General features: G+C 51.6%; 3 protein-coding genes across 3 annotated transcripts; 1 reads left to right on the forward strand and 2 right to left on the reverse strand.

Moving 5' to 3' along the window:
• Nucleotides 1-7,351: 7,351 nt before the first annotated feature.
• Nucleotides 7,352-8,241, reverse strand: LOC113146901 (ecdysone-induced protein 74EF-like; the record flags this gene model as incomplete). The annotated part of the gene is made up of 4 exons (XM_026335616.1): nt 7,352-7,482; nt 7,515-7,625; nt 7,849-7,910; nt 8,099-8,241. Coding segments are annotated over 4 exons (447 nt in total), but the record flags the coding sequence as incomplete, so codon positions are not given.
• A 2,061-nt stretch (nt 8,242-10,302) lies between these two features.
• LOC34623102 (DNA annealing helicase and endonuclease ZRANB3) lies at nt 10,303-13,170 on the forward strand. Its single transcript, XM_026335617.1, has 6 exons — nt 10,303-10,333; nt 10,532-10,719; nt 10,971-11,030; nt 11,734-11,921; nt 12,544-12,704; nt 13,097-13,170. The coding sequence occupies exons 1-6, from the start codon at nt 10,303-10,305 to the stop codon at nt 13,168-13,170; spliced, it is 702 nt and encodes a 233-aa protein (XP_026191402.1).
• A 2,141-nt stretch (nt 13,171-15,311) lies between these two features.
• On the reverse strand, nt 15,312-16,409 carry LOC113146902. Its single transcript, XM_026335618.1, has 3 exons — nt 16,362-16,409; nt 15,734-16,184; nt 15,312-15,601 (listed from the first exon to the last, which is right to left on the reverse strand). The coding sequence occupies exons 1-3, from the start codon at nt 16,407-16,409 to the stop codon at nt 15,312-15,314; spliced, it is 789 nt and encodes a 262-aa protein (XP_026191403.1).
• Nucleotides 16,410-18,068: the final 1,659 nt, after the last annotated feature.

Below are 18,068 nucleotides of genomic sequence, written 5' to 3' on the forward strand. Positions count from 1 at the left end.
CTTCAGCCGCAGTTGGCCGTTTCCGAATGGTACTAGCTTCGCGCTGTTGTTTCGATTGCGACCTCTGTTGCTGCGTTTCCTGCTGTAAATACGGAAAGCACGAGGGCGCTACTTATGCGGAGGTTGGGCATTGCACTTGGGGGTGTCTGCTGAGTCACCCCCTTTGCAGTTCATCTCTAAACCTTTAACCCTACGGCTCTCGACTTCTACGCATTAGCACCGTCTCACGGCAGCGGCCTGCTGCCGTGTCGGCTGTGCCTTGGGGAACTGGTGAGACCCCTAGTGCTACTGCTTTCTGGGGATGCTCCTCCCCCCGTAGTCAGACAAAAGGGAAAGGAATACTGCTGCTGTTTTTGCTGCTGTTGCTAATCCTGCAGACACAACCGCAGACACAACGGGCCGCTGCAGTCGCCTAGCCGGGAGCGAGCGACGTAGTGAAAGGGCTCCAGGAAAAGAAATAGGGTCCCTTGACACAGGCTGTATGCTCCTTATTATTAGGAAAGAGACAATGTAACAGAAAGCCGTAACGTGGGAGCAGCATGGGAAGAGACAGCTGCTGCTGCTAAGTCAAAACAAGGCAGCGCTGCTGCTGCTGCTGCTGCTGCTGTTTCCACTACACATTCGTTGAGTGGCTGCCTAACCAGCAGACCACGACACAACTGTGCACAACAATATGACGTGAAGGCAGCTCTGCTGTTCTGCTGTTCGTCCTGCTGTTGCCGCTGCAGCCGCTGCTGCAGGGAGCTTTGGCTCAGGCACCGGACGACCCCCAGCCGCGGCGGAGGAGCTACTGCACCAGCATCAACAACGACACCAGTACAAGTTCCTGTACATTTAAACGCATTAGCTTTATAAATTATGTATTTTAGCCTTAAAAAGCCGAAATATGCAGGATAGAGAGCACCAGATGCGCTGTTTTCATGCAGCTACTTCTGGTGACGCTGGTGGTGCTGCCGACACACCGACCTGAGACAGCAGCGCTTCCATACAATTGTAACCACTCTTTTCTGCTCCAAGTTTCTTTCACTTTCTAGGTAAATATTTGCTCTTGCACTAGGTTTTTCTGCTAGGGATTGTTGAAACATTACGCAGAGGAGTATACGGACAGGCGGCCTGGAGCTGCCGGATCACCCGGAAGTGGCTACGATAATTTTGGTTCCTTCTATCCTCTTCTTTTCCTCATTTCAGCTCAGTAGACTGTTTGTGCCATGAAAGTGACAATATAGCCAGGATATTGACTCTTTTCATATGCCTTCCCCCTAATCTGGTGGGAGGGGCCGCCAAAGTCGACTTTTAGTGTAGTCTGGGAGAAGGGGGATCCCGATAACCACTTTTAGTGTAACTCTCATCCAAGGTGTCCGTAAGGGGGCGCTAAGCTCAAGGATCAATACAATCTAATCAAATATATTGAAAGCTTAAAGAAGAGCTACCTTTTCTACGTGCATTCGCCCCTTAGGGTCCCGACACAAGGGAAGAGGGGCAAGGAATGTGCGCCTAGCTTAACCCTCTGAGTACTCCGGGCACTTACAGCTGGATACACGCACCTGCTGGTTTATAGCCGAGCAACATAACGTCCTCTTGTGTAGAGTGGTTGCTGACCTGCCATTAACAAGACATACCAACAAGCAAACCACTTTTTCATTTTCTCGCTCATTCAAGTGTAAATATTGCTATTGCAGTAGGAAGTGCCAACATTTAGCCTAGCCCGCTAGACAGTTAGTCTCTACGGACAAGCTCGGAAGACGCTGGCGTAATGCTGCGATTCACTTGATAAAATCCACGGATAAACATTCTACTCTACCGTTTCCTTTCAATACACCTTTTCAGAAATGCCCATTAAGCCTACCGGACACGAAATGGCTTTCCGCGCTTGTACACAACACACATGAGTATACCTGTAAGCTCTCTGGACTTGTGACTGCCACAGATGATAAGCAACATGAAGGCAATCGGGATTCCCCAGAGCCTACACAGTAAGGGGATTCGGCTATGTACTTCGACTCCTCAATGCTCGACCAAACCATTCTAAACACCTATCACACCCGTATCCCATGGTTATGCTGTTGCGGGACAAGCAATGCTGTGTAGAGGCAGGAAACTGTTGGGTGTACAACAGAACAACGTGTGTTCTGGTACACTGCAATTCGGCTGCCGAAGTCAAGGAACATCCGGCAAAAAGTGCAGCAATCAAGGAGTGTTCTTTGCTTTCTCACTATGGCAAGTTCCTCGAGAAGATTTCAGCTCGCATCTTATTGCCAAAAACCCTTTTTTCCAATCGCTCTGATTGCTGTATCTCCAACTGAGACACGTAAGAAAGAGCATTCTATGCCCATAACAGGAAAGAGTGGTAGCGCCGAAAAAGCCAGTCAGCCACATTACCACTCCTTCGGTGCCTGCACTGTCCATACTTGAGCTCCACTGCTCCTTACAACCGACGCTAATTACATGTCTGGAAAGCCATTATCTTCCAACAGGCTGCAGCCCGTGCGAAGCACCAAGTTATTGCTTGTTATTCTCATGACTTCGCTAAAGTCCAGCAGCGGCGCCCAGTGTGAGAAAAGCCTTGTTGGGTGTGGTGGGGTGTGAAAAGTGCAGGCATCAATTATATATAGGCATCAATGTACTGTCCAGCCCAACCATTAGTCCTCGACGCATCTCACGAAGAGTGTTCATGACTTTGCTAGCCTTAGTAATATTATCTGGCTTAGGCGCCTACTGCAGTACGCCTAAACAGTGAAGTGTATGAAGGGCATCACCATCGTGGTCACCAACGCCCTATCGCCAATCCCCAGCAATGCAATTCGAGCTTCTTTTGAATACACAGGAGTCTTTTGTTTTGGACACCCGTGCAGGCACTAATTCTGCCCAAAACCAGAATGGCAGAAAGGTCGAGGACTACCGCGTTCAGAGTGGCACGCCATGGTTCAAAACAATGCGAAGACTCCGTCGCTTCTACACTCTGGCCTCCCCCTGCAGTGTTGTTTTTGCGGGAAGCACATGGCTGCGTTTTGGGGACCCTGCTGTGGTTCGCACTACAGTGCAATGGCTCTCTGGGTCTTGCTGGTGGCCTGAAATGCGTACCGCAGAAGGAAAGTTTGCATTGTCGTGCCCACATTGTCATCACATAAGCCGCCTTCTTCTCTCGAACCCGGTCATTTGCAAAGCCGTCCGGTTCCTGAAAGGATTTGGATATATCTGGCTAGTGAATCTGTTGTCGAAGTGCCGTAAATCAAGGGTCAGAGTGGCATCTACGGTGTTCTCGCTAGACCGTGTAGAAGTCCAATTTGCTTCTGGTTTCCCAGCTCTGTCACGGCTAAGGAAGTTCACCAATCGCTCTTTGATAGTGTATGGAAACTCAAGGCTTAACTAGGAGTGTTTTTACGGTTAGGCATCGCGATTCCGCTTATCCATTCAGGGATGGCTTGCGGATTAGCCCACACATTGACAATAACATGACCACCGCGAGCCACCTTGGCAGATGAGTAGAAAGAGTGCGCCATCCACACTCTATGCATGATTTGCCACTACTTGCTTGCCAAATCCAATTGCTTCGCTTGTTTTTCTCCTGGGTGGTGAGCGGGTCTGTAATACGACAGCACATACGTCTATCCGTTGCTCTCCCTCGACATTGGGTCACAGGGATTGGCCCCTCTTGAATCCGGGCTCAAATCTCATAGTCCAGCGCCTAAGCTGCCACCTCTAGAGGCAAAGGAATTCGAAGAGCGGCTGGCCAGTGCAAACAAATGTATGGGCAAAGCTGAAGACAAACAGGCAAAGAGTGATTAGAAGCAAAGGTCGCTTGTGTGTTTCGCGCCTGTAGCCTTGGTCCTGGTGGATCGGCAGGCCACGCGAAATACGTTAGAAGGCGGCTACATGAAGAAGTTTGGGCCAACTGGCTAACATTATTTGCCTCATCTTGCGAAATATTGCTGTTTGTTACTCTACCAACTTCCCTTGAAGTTTAACGTGCCATCAAACACAGTATTGGCTCCTCAAGAAAGTTTTTAAACTTTGAATAATTGGAGGTTTTTGCTGTGCTAAGAAATGACCTACGTGGAGGAGGAAGATCTGCAGGGCCTCATTGAAGCGCTGAGATTGTGGACATTTGAGCGCCGGGGAAATACCAGATGAGAGTGCCTAGTGGAATGGGTGGGCGAATGCCATCCTAAGACTTTTACGGAGGCCCAGCTGCGTGCTTCGTTGCCCGCTGGATAACTCACAACACTGTTTGGCTAATTACGCTTGTCATCATGGACGATATTCCTCGCTCCCCTCGGTAATTGTCCTTCTCCAGCGCATGTTCTGCCTCAAACAGCTACTTTCAACCATGGTTCTTGCTTTAAGTATTCCCGGCTATCACTAAGACGTTTAAAATGGATGAAATTACACTACAGCAGCAGTGCCTTCGCGCCTTATAAAGCATCTCCTCATTCCAGTACACTTTGTGCACGCGCCACAGTCTACATCAAAGTCCCAGACAGACGCGTAGGAATGATTTGAAGAGGAGGCTACCGAAAGTTTCTGCGCTTATATTTGAGTGTAAATAACACCCTAGCTGTCTGTTGTCACGTAGCAGGAGACTCGCATATTTCGGTGCACTGACGACGGCGAGCCATCGAGCCGGCGCGGTGGCGTTGTTTTGGCTTTCGTTGTTGGCTAGTGTTTGTGTCTTTCTTCCCATCAGATTCACTTTAGCAGTTGCTGGACACATTTGTTTTCACGTGTGTAGAGTTTTGATGTGTATATCTACTCAGCGGTGGGTACCGGGCAAAAAAACTTCCGGTTTCCCCCGTGCACTTGATCTTCGATTAACAGGTGGGAAGCGCGAAGGCCGTGGGTTTGAAATGCGAGCGGAAGATACAACGGGTTAGCATAGCCTTCGACACATTCTACTACAGATAAAATCAGGAATTCATGAAGAATTGACTGATGGCTTTGTTCCGTCCGCATATAGCTTTTTGCATAGTACTGTTTACTGAATAAAAAAAGACGGAACAGTGTTTCGGACTCTGCTAGATGCTAGGTGCAATAGCTCTAAATACTCGGAGTGCTAAGAGGGTGAAAGTCGCTCGCATCTGAGCTGGCTCCCTTCCCTCAGCTCTGGGACTCAGAGGGGCGCGCACAAGAAAAGATGGAGGCCTTTAGAAAACATTTGCATCGCTTTCTATTGACTTGGCATTAGGTCAGTAACCAAGTGTCTTAACCACGAGATCACGGAGGGAGCGTTCCAAGGTTGCATTCCTACCTGGACAGGTGGGTGGCCAGGAACCCCCTCTTCAGAGAGGGGCCTGTAGTATTCGATTAAGCTGCACAATAAGACACACTTTAAGACGGAGAAAGCGGATAGCCAGGCCACACTTTCGAAGCAGAACATAGACGAAAGGTCCTAGCACCCACGCACAAAGTGCAAATCTCAAGCACCGTCTGTCTCGTTCTCTCTGTTTCTCGGTATTCGTTCACTGATTCCTCACCCTCTCTAGTCAGTGGTCTGTTTTTATTCTCTTTCTCGGTCTGTCCGGCCGTTTTACGGTGCACTGTCTTTAAATGCAGCAAAGGCTGGAACTTGTGAAGTGTGTGTGGAAACTTTCTGAAGTCGCAAGAGTACCAAATTCAAGATTTAAGAGTAGTTTTCAGCATAGAGCGGCGAATATTGTAATATGGTGGGGAAGACGGTACTCCTGCACAGGGCACATTGGCTTTTTGGTGGGGTTGGGGGCCTCCCCGGTAGGGAGGGGGCCCTTCGTAGGGGCCCCCTGTTCAGGTGATAAACGGGGCCCCGCAAGGATAAGAAGGTTTGTCTGCAGTTTCAGGCTCTGGAACTGCATTTCATACAATAGCGAGTTCGCAGCGGGTTCACTTTCTCTGTGTGAGTGCCAGTATCATCGATTTGATGATCGTAGTGTTTTGCTGGTGTCGAGCGTCCTGCTGCTGGACGCGTGGAGAGTAGAGGACCCCTTTAACATCGACCCGGCAGCATTACACCACGGCACTCCGTTTTTGAATGCGCTGCAGCAGTCACACTGCTCGCGGCTGCCTCGCCGCAAAAGAGCAGCGTAATCCGAAAGCTGCAGGGGGGGGGCAGCTGCTTGTGTGGTTCTTTCCTTCGTGGAACTGCTGATGTTGACAATAATCGCGCGTTTACAACACCCGTGGGACCTCTTCACTAATACAGGCGACCTATTGGAGGCACCCTCTAGAGGTGGCAGCTGTTTTTTGCTCGTGTGTTTTGCTGCCGGAAGCATGCCAAGAGCGCGATGAGGCTGAGAATTACTGCATGCTACCAGTGATGCAGTCGCAGACGATGCTGCAGAAAGAGCAATCCCAGCAACAGCAGATGCCGCCGCAGCAGCAGCAGCAGCAAGAACCTGCGGCAATTCCAGCGTCTCTGTTCTACTCACGTCAGGGAGATCCGCCTCATAGTTTGGGTGGAGGGCACCTCGCTGGTCCCTCTCAAGCAGGAGAAACAGTTTTTCGTTTTGGCAAGTTTGCGGGTAAGACATTTGCGTATGTAGCCGCAATAGACAGCAGCTACTGCCGATGGGCAGCAAGCCTACCAGGACCGACTGGTCAGCTTGCTGCTTTTGTCGCATATTTGCAGCAGCGGCGGCAGCAGCAGCAGCACTCCCTCGACGCGCATCAACAGAGCCATGAGCATCAGGCTGGCGCGCATCGGCAGCAACAGCAGCAGCAGCAACAGCAGCAACAGCTCAATTTGCGGATATCACCCAGTAGTGGCTCCCTCGAACTTGCTGCTGTTGGCTTTGCTGCACCACGCGCAGAGGTGGCGTCTGCAGGATCGACAGCAGCAGCAGCAACAACTATTACAACGGCAACAGCAGCAGCTCCAGCGGCAGCAACAACAACAGCTGTTACAACAGCAACAGCTGCAGCAGCAGCAACAACACCTATTACAGCAGCAGCAGCAGCAACTGCAGCGCATGCGGCAGTACTCGCCGCGGCAGGAGGAGCATATCCGCTGCAGCATCAATCGCTCTCCTGCTCGTTTAGTCAGTTTTCTGAGGTGGATGCTCCTGCAGAAAAAGGTGTTGCCGGTGCAAATATCGCGGAAGCAGGTGCTATTGTTGCTGCTGCTGCTGTTGCTGCTCCTGCTCCTGTCCCTTCGACGGCGGAGGATCTGGCAAGCGACTTCGACTTCGACTTGGATGATGCAATTCAGGGAGACTTGCAACCCGCTGCTAGTGCTCTGAGTGCGCGACGTCCAGCCTCTGGCCGCGAAGAGGAGCAAAAACGGCAGCAGAGCCAACAGCAGCTCGCTGTCTCGGCTGTCTCTCTGCATGCTACTTCAGACACACCCACTGCTCAGGGGGCAGCTCTGCATTATCTGGACGGCTTACGCTACACGCCTCCTTCTAGCGGCAGCAAGGGGGGTGGCCTCTGCAGCGGCGGGAGTGTAAGCCCTAGTGATGGTGGTGTTAGCAGCAGCAGCAGCAGCAGCAGCAGCAGCAGCAGCAGCACTCCGGTGATCGCCGAGGCCCCAGGGCCTCCCCCGGTGCCGTGGGCAGCAGCAGCAGCAGCAGCAGCAGCAGCAGCAGCAGCAGCAGCAGCAGCAGAGGCTTCCCCCCCTACCCTTGATGCCGGTGCGACTCCTTTGCACGTCGAAGTGTCTGTGGCGCTCGAGATTTGCGCCGAAGACAGTTTCCGAGTTGTTGCACTGCAGCAGCAGCAGCAGCAGCAGCAGCAGCAGCACAGGCGGCAGGGAGGCCCCCGAGGCAGCAGCAAAGGCGCTGTGTGGAGTCCGCTGCTGCCTTGGGCTGTTGGAAGCTATCTGCAAGTTCGTTTCTGCATTTCAGACTGTCGCTCTGCAACAGACTTTTGCCGCACCGCTGCAGCTGCCGTCGTTTTTCTGCGGTGGGACTGGTGCCTTCTTGGGGAGGTGTGGCTGCTGTTGTCTTTCAGGCGCTGAAAACGCAATGGATTTCCGAGGAAAATGACACACCAAAAGACGCGCTAGCAAAACGTCCAAGCAACAGCACGAGCAGCAGTACAGTGAACCCTGGCCCCTTCCCTGCCAATCGCTATCCTGAAGTTCTCGAGAAAATCAAGAAGGTGAGCGTTGCAAAAGGCTGCTGTGCAGCGCCTTTGCGGAAATGGCGTCTGTTGCTGTAGTTGCTGTTGTTGTTGTTGTTGCTTTTGTTGTTCTTGTTGCTGTAGTTGTTGTTGCTTTTGTTGCTGTATTTGCTGTTGCTTTTGTTGCTGCTGTTGTTGCTTTTGTTGCTGCTGTTGTTGCTTTTGTTGTTCTTGTTGCTTTTGTTGCTTTTGTTGCTGCTTTTGTTGCTTTTGTTGCTATTGCTCGCTCTTGCTGTTGCTTTTGTCGTTGCTTTTGTTGCTGCTCGCTCTTGCTCTTGTTGTTGCTCTTGTTGTTGCTCTTGTTGTTGCTTTTGTTGTTGCTTTTGTTGTTGCCTTTGTTGTTTTCGCGAGGCGTAGAGGCGGATAGCGGGAGGAGCAGCACGCGGAGCTTTCATGGGTACCCCACATACGTGGCAGTGGTATTGCCGCTGCATAGAACACCTCTGCCGATCGTTTGGTTGGACTGTGGAGTGTGGCTGCTGCAGCGCTTCACGCTTGTCGCCTTTGAGCCTATTCCATCATTCGTACTGCGAGCATTCGCTGCCTTCCAGCCCTTTGCAGCCGCTGCCGCAGTTCCTAAGAAAACGGCACTGGTGCTCTTGCGACATAAATTTCCCCCTGCTCCGCAGCTACTGAGTCTGCAGCAACTTCAGCAGGCAAAACAGGCAGCTTCTTCTTCTCTCTCCGCCGCAGTCACCGGCAGCGACTCCTTAGCAGAGGGAGGGGCAGTCAAAAAACAAGCAGCTCAAGAAGCGGCAAGCGCAGACGCCGCTGGCGTTGATGCTGCCTTGTATGCCTCGCTGCGAGAATTCCAGAGGCAGGGCGTGGCTTTCGGCTTGCAGCGTCACGGCAGGGTTCTCATAGGAGATGAAATGGGCTTAGGCAAAACTATTCAGGTATGCCACACATGCGCAAACATAATTTCTTCTACGGTTAGCGCACATATACATATATATATATATATACAGGCGTGTTCTTGTCTCACGCGACCACGTAGCCACTGGTTCCTCTGAGCTCCTTTATTAGCTGCCCCTGCACGGCAAAATCACCCCGCACACTTTTTCTTGCGCGACTTGAAATCTCTCTTTCTCTCTCTCGTTATGTATATATGTATACACAGATAAGTATATATATTATATGTCTCCCTCTTTTGCCTTTCTCCCTCTTAGTCGATTCCACGTATCGTGCTTTCGTCTTCTCTCTCTCTTTCTCTCCCTCTTTTTGCCTTTCTCTCTCTTAGTCGATTCCACGTTTTATTGCTTTCCGTCTTTTCTTTCTCTAGAGCTTTCGCGCTGTTTGAGTCTGGCGGGCAGGCAGGCAGCCTATTCGGTCCTCCATAGCCTGCTCGCATGCTTGCGCGCTCTGTTCGACGCTGCTCGCCAGCTAGCCATGGGGAGTGGTGCACATGCACAGGGTCTAGAGACTGAGGCAGTCACCGGCTTCTCTGGCTGATTACGTTCCCGCAGGCGCTGACAATTGCTGCGCATTACATGGAGGACTGGCCACTGCTTGTTGTCTGCCCTTCTTCCATGTAAGTCTTCCGCAGCAGCAGCAGCGCATGCAAAAGCCTCACGCAGAGCGCAGCTCGAGCTCACAGGAGGGGCAGTAGCTCTCTGCCTCACCAAACTGTTGCACGCAGGATGTCTTTGCTGTCATTTTCTGAACGTCTTTCCTGCCTGCCTACATGCCTAACTTAGCTTTGAAGAGAAGGGACGGGGTGGGAAAGCGCCTCTCGGATTTTTAAAGCTCCCTGTGTCTAAAGTAGATGTATGTGTGTGTGTGTAAACATTGCCTGAGATTCGAGGTCTTGCCTCCTGCCGTTTGCTGTCGTAAGCGGCCTTTTTCAACTTTCACACCTAGAGAACTGCACCATGCACGCTGCTGAAGCTGGTGCTGCTCGGTTTACGCGTCGTGTGTGGCATCTTTTTTTTCTGTAAATTCCTTGGCGCAAAAAGCCTGTGGTGTACTACTACCCTCGTCCTATGGATGCCTTGCCAACTCTCGCGCTTGCTGTTACTTCGTTCGCTAGAGCATCCTCCCGAAGACTTGCCCCTACCTCAGCCTCTTTCTGTGTCTGATTTTCGAGACTTTCTTGAGGCCCCTAGCATCGGCACGCCGCATTCTTCGGGATTATTTTGCATGCAGCCGACCGCCTCTCCCACCTGCTGTTGTGCTGCGCTGCAGTCGCTTCCAGTGGCGAGATCAGGCGTTGCGATGGCTTGGCCACATCCTCACCCCAGAGCAGGTAGCTGATGTGCTTACCAGTCACAAGGTTGGAGCGAAGTTTGAGGACAGAAAAGGGAGAAGGGAAAGCGGGGAGAAGGGAAAGGAACGCATCCCAAACTCGCAACGCACATACGTAGAGAAAGAGAGAGAAACAGAAAGAAAGAAAGAACGAGAAAACGAGAAAGAGATGGAGAAATAAAGAAAGAAAGAGAGATAGAGATATTTGGGCAGCCTTGCTATGGTAGAGCGAAAGCACTGGAAAGGCTCGCACCTACGGTATGGGGGTTTTTCTTGCAGATCTGCATTATTCGGAACGGCAAGACGGAAATTTCGTCTCAGACGCGAGTGGTCATTATATCCTACGATCTGCTTGCCAAGCAAGAACGGTTCCAAGCGAACTACCAGGCAAGCCTCCGGCTCTTTCTTACCTGTAATTCATGATGGCTTTTCTCAGAAGATTTCCCGCTGCCTCTCCTCTCTCCACGCCAGACACGAGGACTGAAGGCTTGTGCTGTGGAAGCTGCTCTGCACATGCCATCAACCAGCTTCTCAAGAGACACGCCATCCATCACCCCCCTCCTCCCCTCCCCCTCCTGCTAACGCCGCTCTTCTTTGTTATGGCCCTGGTGTCTGTCTCTCTGTCTCTTCTAATGCAGTGTGTAATTTGCGATGAGTCGCACTACCTCAAGAACCACCACGCTAAACGAACGCAAATGGTGCGGTCCAGGAGTTCACCTCTCGTGAATACCCCTGCCTACCACCCTCAGTGTCGTTTTGTATGTTTTTCGTCGAGTTGGGAGACGCAGCATGCGAGCAAGACACCCCAGTCTCTCCCCCTTTCGCCCCGTGGAAGGCGAGTGGCGGCGAGTTGGCTAGCCAGTGTCTCTTTGCGCAGCTGCGCTGTCTGCTGCATGCAGATCTGTCCAATGTTGCGGCACGCCAGACGAGCTCTCCTCCTCTCTGGAACGCCTGCGCTCAACCGCCCTGTCGAACTTTACCAACAACTCAACTCTTTGGTACGGCTCTCTCCGATGTGCAATCTCGAAAATCGGCAGGATCTGAGATGCACGAATTCGCTTCATCGGCTTCAGAATCGCCGATCAACCGTCTCTGGATATGCTGCCTCTGCTTTCCAACCATTCACTTCAGCAGGCCCCTCTGGTGTCTCGCCAGACAGCCGGCTAGCTAGCTAGCTAGCTAGCTAGCCAGTTAGCAGCCAGTTAGGTAGCTGCCTTCCTTGAGAGCCAACCCTCCAGGCCTTTCTATCCCCTATCCTGCATGCGTTGAAGAGGTTTTCGCATATTTATGATTCTGAAAAGGTCGCGTTTTTTCCCTAAACCCCTACTCTTCCTCTACCCCCTGCCCCGTGTCAGTTGCTTGTTTCCTAAAGTTGTGGTTCTTGGTGTCTGTACAACGCAGCTGCCAGACCTCTGCTCCTATAGGGAGTTCAGTGATCGCTACTGTCTCCCTGTTTTCAACGCCTTCACGAAGCGACTTGAGGATGAGGGCCATCAGCACGAAGAGGAGCTGCATCTTCTTTTGAAGCATACCGTCCTCATAAGGAGGCTGAAGAAAGACGTTCTTACTGAACTGCCACCCAAGCTGAGGTGTTCAACTCACCGCGGCGCACTTCTCCCCTCTACTCCAAAGTTGAATAATAATCATACCCACGCGCAGGCCTCTTTTAAGCCCGTCACCCTTATTTGTCGACACTCAATATTTCCCTTCACGTCTCGATGCACCGCTAGCGACACAAGCATAGAGCAGAGACCTCTCTAGAAAGCCTGGAGTACAAATTCGCCTTTCCTCACCCTCACACACACAGCTATGCAACAACACACACACACACACAGCTATGCAACAACACACACATACACACAGCTATACACCAACACACCTACACCTACACCTACACACAGCTACACCTACACACCTATGCACCAGCGCACACATCTACATACACCTACATACACGTACACAGCTACACCTACACATCTACCCCTACACATCTACACCTAGACACCTACAGACACACCAACACATACCTACACACCAACACATACCTACACACTTTCGAGCGCTGTACTGCAGCCATGTCGACAGCAACGTAATTGTCTTTTGACCTTGTGAAGCATTGATTGTGTTTGGAGGATATTTCTTCTCGTATGCGCCATCCCTCTGCACAGCACAGCTCAAGACAAGCGCTTTGGCATCGTGTTTTGCATGCAGGTCTCGCATTCCGATTGAAATTTCACCCAAAGACTTGAAGGAGATACGGCGAAAACTGGCGGGATGTGACGTCAGCACACTTGTTCCGAAGGAGAGTGACGAAGCGGCAGGTGCTGGCACTACAGATGCTGGAGCTGCGCTTTCAAAAGACAGTGTAGGCTGCTAGACAGTGGCGTGTGGTGTGGTGTTGTGTTGTGGCGCGCGGGAAGCCCCTTGCATGCACACGGACGACGCCTAAAATAACGAGTCTTGCACCTTTGTGTTTCCTCGTTGCGAATCGTCCAAGAAAAAGAAACTCCCATCTGTATTTCTCTGTTTCTCTCTGTGTCTCTGTCTCGCCTAAAATAAGGAGTCTTGCGTGTCTGTGTCTTCCTGCTGCGAATCGTCAAAAAAAAATCCCGTCTTTCTCTATCTCTCTCTCTCTGTGTCTCTGTCTCGCCTAAAAAGACGAGTCTTGCGTCTCTGTGTCTTCCTGCTGCGAATCGTCTAAAAAAAAATCCCCGTCTCTCTCTATATCTGCCTCTCTCTGTCTCGCCTGTCTGCCTGCCTGCAGCTCCAACCGCCTCGAACAAGCCAGTCGTCTCACGCCCTCGTATCGGAGTTGTTCTCTTTGACGGGGAAAGCTAAACTGCCAGGCGTGTGCGACTATCTCTCGTACTTGCTGCAATACAACATCAAGTGCATTGTTTTCGCGCATCACCTGGCGGTTCTGGACCGCGTATACGAGCACATCACACAGACAGAGAGGAAAAAAGCGGTTCAGATTGACGGAAGGACTCCCCAAGATCAACGAGAATTTCGAGTCAGGCAGTTCCAGACCGACTCGGAATGCATGGTTCGTCAGGCAGCTGAGAACGCGCAAATAGTCTCTACAGGTTTCTGAAAAATGCCGCAGATACACCTTGTTACTGCACGAATATATACGTATATGTATATGTATGTATATGTACATCTATATACATATATATGTATATAGATGTATGTATATATATATGCTGTGTGCCCTTTCCTGATGTGAAATTGTGCATCGGTACCAGAACTCGCTGAGTGTTTTTTTCTCGGCAATTTGGAGCCGTTGATATCTTTTGGGGCGACTTTATCTATCTATCTATCTGTCTGTCTCTTTTCTTGGCCACTGCGCTTCCCCATTTTTGTCTTGTTTACACGCATGCCTCCATCTCGCCTTCTGCGTCTGTCTAAGGATGCCGCCGTGCAATCTTCATACGCCTTCGTGTGGTGGTGTTCGTCTGCTCGTACGCTTCCGCGTGCAGCCTGACCTTCCGTATATATATATATATAAATACATATATTCATATATATATAGGAGGGAGGGCTTGCTGCTTCTCTCCTGAGGTGAAAGGCCTTCTCTAGGCGTTGCCTTCTGTCCTTCTCTCGGGTCTGTGTTTACACGGCTGCCTCGCAGGAAGCCTGCTGGTCTGCCTGGACCGCTCTCTTCTTGTTTCCACTTCTTCTCTAGCCTCGTGTTGTTCTGTCTGTCTGTCTGTCGCTTCGTATGCCTACTCGAGGAGGGCATCGAGTCCGCTGCCTCCCTTCCCTTTTGTAGTGTGCAGCTCTGCGTCTCGTCGGGATGCGTATTGCTGCCACGCATGCAGGTGGCAGTTTTGTCTATTACCGCTTGCGGACAGGGCCTTGATCTCACTGCAGCCGTAAGTGTATTTTGCCAGTGTATCAAGGCTCAGCAGCATGGCGCGTCGTTCCCTCTTCTCTTCGCTTTCCCGAGTGCACTTACGTATGCTTGTATCTATGTGTGCACGCAAACACACATACATACATGCTTGCCTAGACATACGTGCATACGCACAAACTCCTCTGCCTGCCTGTCTGTCTGTCTGTCTACCCGCCGCACACGGCCTGCCTCAACAACTTCGCCGCAAACTCCGCACGTATGTCTCCGCTGTTCTGCCGTCGCCACTGCGCCTCAGGGAACTGTGGTATTCGCCGAGCTGTATTGGGTTCCAGGCTTCATTCTTCAAGCAGAAGACAGGTCTCACCGCATCGGAAATCAGCATCGCTCCGTGCAGATTCACTACCTTATTGGGGAGGTTAGGCTGCTCAGAAGCACGCAGACAGAGTGCTCCCATCCCCCGAACCCGGCTCCTAAGAAGGGCCAGAAGAAGATGGCTGGCTGTGTAGAGAGACTTCCCGGCAGAAAATTTCGCACAAGGCATTACTAAAAGTAGAGAATAGGGGGGGATGGGCGGCAGACTGGAGGCAAGAGATCGTGATACGGAGGGGCTGTAGTGAGCGGCAGGGGAAAAGCACATCTAGCGGCAGCCATGGAGAGGCGTGAGGACGCTCGACGGGGAAGGCCTCTCTCCCCGTTCAGGCCGTAGGTTTGTGCCTCTCTAGTCTCTCTCCTCGCAAGTCTTCTCGTAGGCTTTTGAATGAGCAGAGTGCGAGAATGTGTGCTCGTGATGGCTCAGAACACCATAGACGACGCGGTATACCGCTTGCTACAGACTAAATGGGGGGTCCTGACGAGCACCTTGGACGGGCAGCAGCAGCAATTGAGCATCGAAACCTGCAGTAAGCATGCTATGCCTAGCCTTGCCCGGAGTGGACTCCCAGAGAAGGGCCAGGAAGAAACGCACGCGGCGGCAGAAGAGGACGACTCGATTGAGCCTGTTCAGGAAGTCATTTCCGACAGCGACAGCACAGGGAAACGGCAGCAGCCACAGCAGCCGCGGCAGCAGAGGCTGCTCCCGTTTCTAAAAAAAGCGAAAGTCAACTAATAAAGCGTTGATCACTTAAAAGTGTACCAACTTTCGTCTGTCGCTCGCTTTGCTGCCTGGCGTCTCCCCTATTGTGCCGTGCTGCATCTTTTCTGGTGTACGTACACCAGAAAAGATGCAGCGATTTCCGCTGTGCGGAAAGCAGCCGACGCCAGGCGGAGAGAGGGCATCACTATTAGGGTTTTGGGATGGTGGTGGATTTTGTTGTCGTTCATGCAACTGCACAAAAAAGTACTCTCGTGCGATTCCCCGTAGACTTTTCCGCGCAGGTGTAGAAATAGCTGTAGATCCGCGTGGGTGTAGATCTTGGATCTGCAATATAGATAATATGTATATTAATATATTGCACTTAGGTCGCCTGGCCTAAGCTCCTGGACGGTGTGCTTGGGAATTTTTCTTGCGTTATTGCTGCTGATCGTCGCTGACTCCGCGGCTGCTTGGTTCTGTGCTGTTTGCAAGACCCCAGCCGTCAGAAGATTTCTTGAGACCCTTGCCTAGGGGCAGGTGTCCGAAGAAGCCAGGCACCTGGTTTTGGCCGTCGCTGCTGCCTCTGCTGCTCGCAGGGTAGCTGCTTGCGACAGGGGCTGCTGCTGCGTAGGCTCTGCTGCTATGGCTCTGCGGAATCCCCGTCGTTTGACGCTGCTGTTGCTTAGCAGGGAGGTAGTAGGTTGAAGCGGCTGCCTGCATGCAGTAGATCTCCGTCGCGCTCTCTCGGACGTCCACAGCGTCTACGGGGTGACCCCATACCCCCTGCTGATAGGGTTGTTGTGCTAGCAGCTGCTGTCTTTGCTGCCGTGGCGTCAAACGGAGAGATTCCAGCAAGCCAGGGGACCCTCCGCCTGGAAGGCCTACCCACCACTCAGGCTGTGTCAGCTCCACTGGGGGATCCTACGGACCGGCAAGTCACAACGTATATTGCGCTGCACAAAAGCTTGAGTGAGTCGTCAACGGAAGGAGAGCGATATGGAGTGAGACTCAAGTCCGTAGCTTGGCGAAGCCGTGTAGAGCCTCGACCACTCCGAGGAAAAGGTTAAAATTCGGGATAAAAAAAGGAGTGAAACCTACCTTGCAGAGCCCTAGAGTGCGAAAGAAGCAGAACGGATCTAACGCCATCTTCGCGAAGTTAAGGGGTTTCGAGCTTGAGGCCTCGCTGTGTCACTCGTTCTCGCTTGTTGAGGCTTTCGAGGAGGATTCCAGGGGTCTCCGGAGGAATGAGTTGTTTTTTGTGGCGTTAATAACCCTAAAACTGAATAGCATACTGACGTTACTTCCCTGCGACAATTCTCAGAGGCCTTAAGGCCGCTGCCGTCCGCCGTACAGACAGTGTTTACGTGGAGACATCGGAAGGGCCACAAAGCTCTGGCTTTGAGAGGGCGCCTGGTTTGAGGCTTCCGAGAGGCTCATCTGAAGCTCTTTTAGGAACAGAAGGCCACGCTGAGGGGCCCCTTGGGGGCCCTTCTTCAGCAGGAGGCACTGCGCAGCAGCTGACGGAGGGGCGCCTGGCCGCGTGGGTGGTAGTGGTTGTCGTAGGCAGGTCTGCAGCGGGCAGGAGTACATCGATGTACATAGGAGCCTCCTGTTTGAAATAAGCGCGAAATACGCCTCCCAGTATAAATATTTACATTTTCAACGTGGGATGGGTAGACGCAAACGGACAGGGAAGGTAGATTTTGTGAGGAAACGGAGACAGCACTGCACCTGCCCAGGCACTGTGTTCTCTCTGGCTGCACCACTGAGAGCAGCCGTGTGAAACAATGAAGGCGTTTCGAACTGAAAGCCTCGAAGACTTGCACTTGCATGGAAACAAACAAGGAGCACGAACGATTTGGGAATAGAAATTTCCGATATTTCATAGCCAGCAGCAGATGAAGAGGCAGAAAAAGGGGTTGACTTCGCTGGGCAACTTCACCTGAATGATAGACTTCGGGCCTCCTGCAAAGTAATCACTCACTCTACGGCAAGACTTATAGAAAAAGGATGAGGAATAGCATCAAGCGGTAGATCAGTGAGACACACAAGGAGCAAGCATGGGCAGACAGCTTTTCATGAAGCATGGCACAGGCAAGTCGGTATGCTGGGATTGAAACATTGATTTTTGCGCTGCTTGGAGGCGTTGCAGTCCACAGGAGATATTTTCGGGGTGCTGTGATACAAGCATGATGGTGGTAACCGGGGTTGACATGACAAGGGTTCTGCTGGGAGCACCTTCAGTGTCAGATGCGTGTTTTTGTTGTTTATATGGCAGTGCACCAAAAGAATGCTGTCCTCACACTCTTCTTAAAGCATCCGTGTAGAAGCACTAATCGAAAAAGCGGTCAAATATTGGCAAAAGCTACTAAGTTTACAAATATACTTCCTCTCTGCCAGCAACCTTTATCGTTCCTACCTAAGGGGAAGGAATGAAATCCCTGAAATGCTGCGCAGCCACCCTCTGAAGCCCCTGATTTCCATCGACTTATTCACCTTTGCGGGAAAGTGATTAGCTGCCTCTTACCGGGAGCTCTCTACTGTCTTACTTCGCCTTCATGCCGGTGGCCCCTCCTGGTTTGCCAGAGGGAAGGAAGGAGAGTCGCGTACTACCAGCTTCGCACTGAGCATTCAGAGCATTACCATGCAGTTGTATACAAAGACCTAGCTAATCAATTGGCGCGCTATATGTGCCTTCATAGCGCAGGGCTAACTCTGAGTTGCTACAGGTGGCAACCAAGCACAGTTAATCCAGCGTGGTACAACCTTCAGAAGTCTCTTAGAAAAACAAGGCACTCTAGTGGC

The sequence above is a fragment of the Cyclospora cayetanensis genome, unplaced genomic scaffold (genome assembly GCF_002999335.1).
Source record: "Cyclospora cayetanensis isolate NF1_C8 unplaced genomic scaffold, CcayRef3 CcayRef3_contig_740, whole genome shotgun sequence".
NCBI lineage: Eukaryota > Apicomplexa > Conoidasida > Eucoccidiorida > Eimeriidae > Cyclospora > Cyclospora cayetanensis.

Bases quoted from the DNA above. Each gene is read 5' to 3' on its own strand.
- LOC113146902 (XM_026335618.1), bottom strand. From the start codon at position 16,409: ATGGCGTTAGATCCGTTCTGCTTCTTTCGCACTCTAGGGCTCTGCAAG. The intron at 16,185-16,361 runs GTAGGTTTCACT...GCCGGTCCGTAG, and splicing joins GCACTCTAGGGCTCTGCAAG to GATCCCCCAGTGGAGCTGAC. The intron at 15,602-15,733 runs GCAGCCGCGGAG...TGCAGATCCAAG, and splicing joins TGCAAACAGCACAGAACCAA to ATCTACACCCACGCGGATCT.
- LOC34623102 (XM_026335617.1), top strand. From the start codon at position 10,303: ATGGCTTGGCCACATCCTCACCCCAGAGCAG. The intron at 11,031-11,733 runs GTGCGGTCCAGG...TGTACAACGCAG, and splicing joins ACGCTAAACGAACGCAAATG to CTGCCAGACCTCTGCTCCTA. The intron at 11,922-12,543 runs GTGTTCAACTCA...TTTTGCATGCAG, and splicing joins GAACTGCCACCCAAGCTGAG to GTCTCGCATTCCGATTGAAA.